Raw genomic sequence first — 1,621 nt, 5'->3', positions numbered from 1 at the left:
TGTCAAGAGGAAGTTTATTGTCTTACCTCAAGAAAGAGAGACCTAATCTTACAGTAGCTGATACCAGTGAAGAGGATATTATACAGAATGTCAGGAAACAGTTACTCTCCATTTGTTTACAAGTTGCCAATGGAATGTGCTACTTAGCTTCACAGAAATTCATTCATCGTGATTTGGCTGCTAGAAACTGCATGTAAGTCATAATTTGTTTGTGTAAATAATCAAACGATGTAAAGCCAGAAAAATTACCGCATGTTTGTAACATGCCCACTACAATAGATTCCAAGAATACGAAGTTAATTCTTTACTAGAGTAACAAATTGTATTAGTGGCCTAATTAAACTGTTTATGTACAAATACATTATTTATAATTTGTATGTGTAAATAGTCAAAGGATGTAAAGCCAGAAAAATTACCGCATGTTTGTAACATGCCCACTACAATAGATTCCAAGAATACAAAGTTAATTCTTTACTAGAGTAACTAATTGTATTAGTGGCCTAATTAAACTGTTCATGCACAAATACATTATTTATTATAGGATTGATGATAATGGTATCATTAAAGTTGCTGATTTTGGCCTATCTGAAGATATATATTCTCAAAACTACTTCAGACAACTGGAAGATGATAATAACTCATCACCTGTTAAACTACCATTGAAATGGATGGCATTAGAGAGTATTCATGATGGACTGTTCTCTGAAAAATCTGATGTGGTCAGTACAATTGCAAGAAATAATATGCCCTATCAATATAAATTGTTCCATTCTGTTCTTTACAGTGGTCTTATGGTGTATTGTGTTGGGAAGTGTTCAGTCTTGGTAGAGTACCTTATCCTGGTCTAGATCCAATGGGAATTGTAGAGTTACTAAATACTGGTGGAAGACTACACACTCCAAATAATGAAGCATGTTCAAATGAAATGTATGAAATTACAGTTGCAATTAAAATTAATGTTAATGCTTTTCCTTTTCACAGTTACTCACTGATGACTTCATGTTGGTCTGAGTCTCCTGATGATAGGCCAGTGTTCAGTGATTTAGTATCATCAATCAATGCACTCATTGAGCCATTGGCTGGCTATCTGGACTTCACTGACATTAATTTTTGTTTGGAAAATGATGTCAAAGTTTAAAAAATTATGCTTAAAATTAATTCGTAGTTGTGAACCGCACCTCCAAATTGCTTACCATTTTGTCTTTTGATATAGTGAATAGAATTGTTTTTTTTTCATTTTTATAATTTTTTGATACTTACACATCTTCTTATATTGTGTAGCAAGTTTGAGTTGGTTAATAGAATATTTAAAGAATTTATAAAGTTGCTTCAAAATTTGGTACAAAACTGAACTTTATGATTTCTTTTCAGTTGCAAAATTTATTTTAATAAATTGAAAAGAAAAATCTCATTATTACTTTTTTTGGCTCTTGCCCTCCCCGACAAGAAAAATGGAAAGAAAAAAGAATAACCTGACAATAACGATTAATTTTATTAACTCTTTTTTATTTTCCTCTTAAAACTGCAATGATAAATTTATTTTGTGTTGTGTCATTCCTTTAACCATTCCATTGTTACTTATAGTGCTAATGCTGGTTTTCACACCCTTGCATTACAACCA

The 1,621-nt window shown here is 31.5% G+C and overlaps 1 protein-coding gene across 1 annotated transcript; it reads left to right on the top strand.

The window, feature by feature from the left end:
- Window positions 1-7: 7 nt before the first annotated feature.
- LOC100635337 (fibroblast growth factor receptor 2-like) lies at window positions 8-1,207 on the top strand. The gene is made up of 4 exons (XM_020007911.1): window positions 8-193; window positions 542-719; window positions 785-927; window positions 982-1,207. The coding sequence occupies exons 1-4, from the start codon at window positions 135-137 to the stop codon at window positions 1,136-1,138; spliced, it is 537 nt and encodes a 178-aa protein (XP_019863470.1). The 5' UTR covers window positions 8-134; the 3' UTR covers window positions 1,139-1,207.
- The last annotated feature ends 414 nt before the right edge of the window (window positions 1,208-1,621 follow it).

This window comes from Amphimedon queenslandica, unplaced genomic scaffold (assembly GCF_000090795.2).
Source record: "Amphimedon queenslandica unplaced genomic scaffold, v1.1 AMPQUscaffold_5066_Cont22959, whole genome shotgun sequence".
NCBI classification, from domain to species: Eukaryota; Metazoa; Porifera; class Demospongiae; order Haplosclerida; family Niphatidae; genus Amphimedon; species Amphimedon queenslandica.
This window is presented reverse-complemented; position numbering and strand designations above follow the sequence as displayed.

What these genes read in the sequence shown, in the direction of transcription:
- LOC100635337 (XM_020007911.1), top strand. Translation starts at nt 135, where the DNA reads ATGTGCTACTTAGCTTCACAGAAATTCATTCATCGTGATTTGGCTGCT. An exon ending in TTGGCTGCTAGAAACTGCAT is followed by an intron (nt 194 to 541) that starts GTAAGTCATAAT and finishes TATTTATTATAG; the next exon opens with GATTGATGATAATGGTATCA. An exon ending in TCTCTGAAAAATCTGATGTG is followed by an intron (nt 720 to 784) that starts GTCAGTACAATT and finishes TGTTCTTTACAG; the next exon opens with TGGTCTTATGGTGTATTGTG.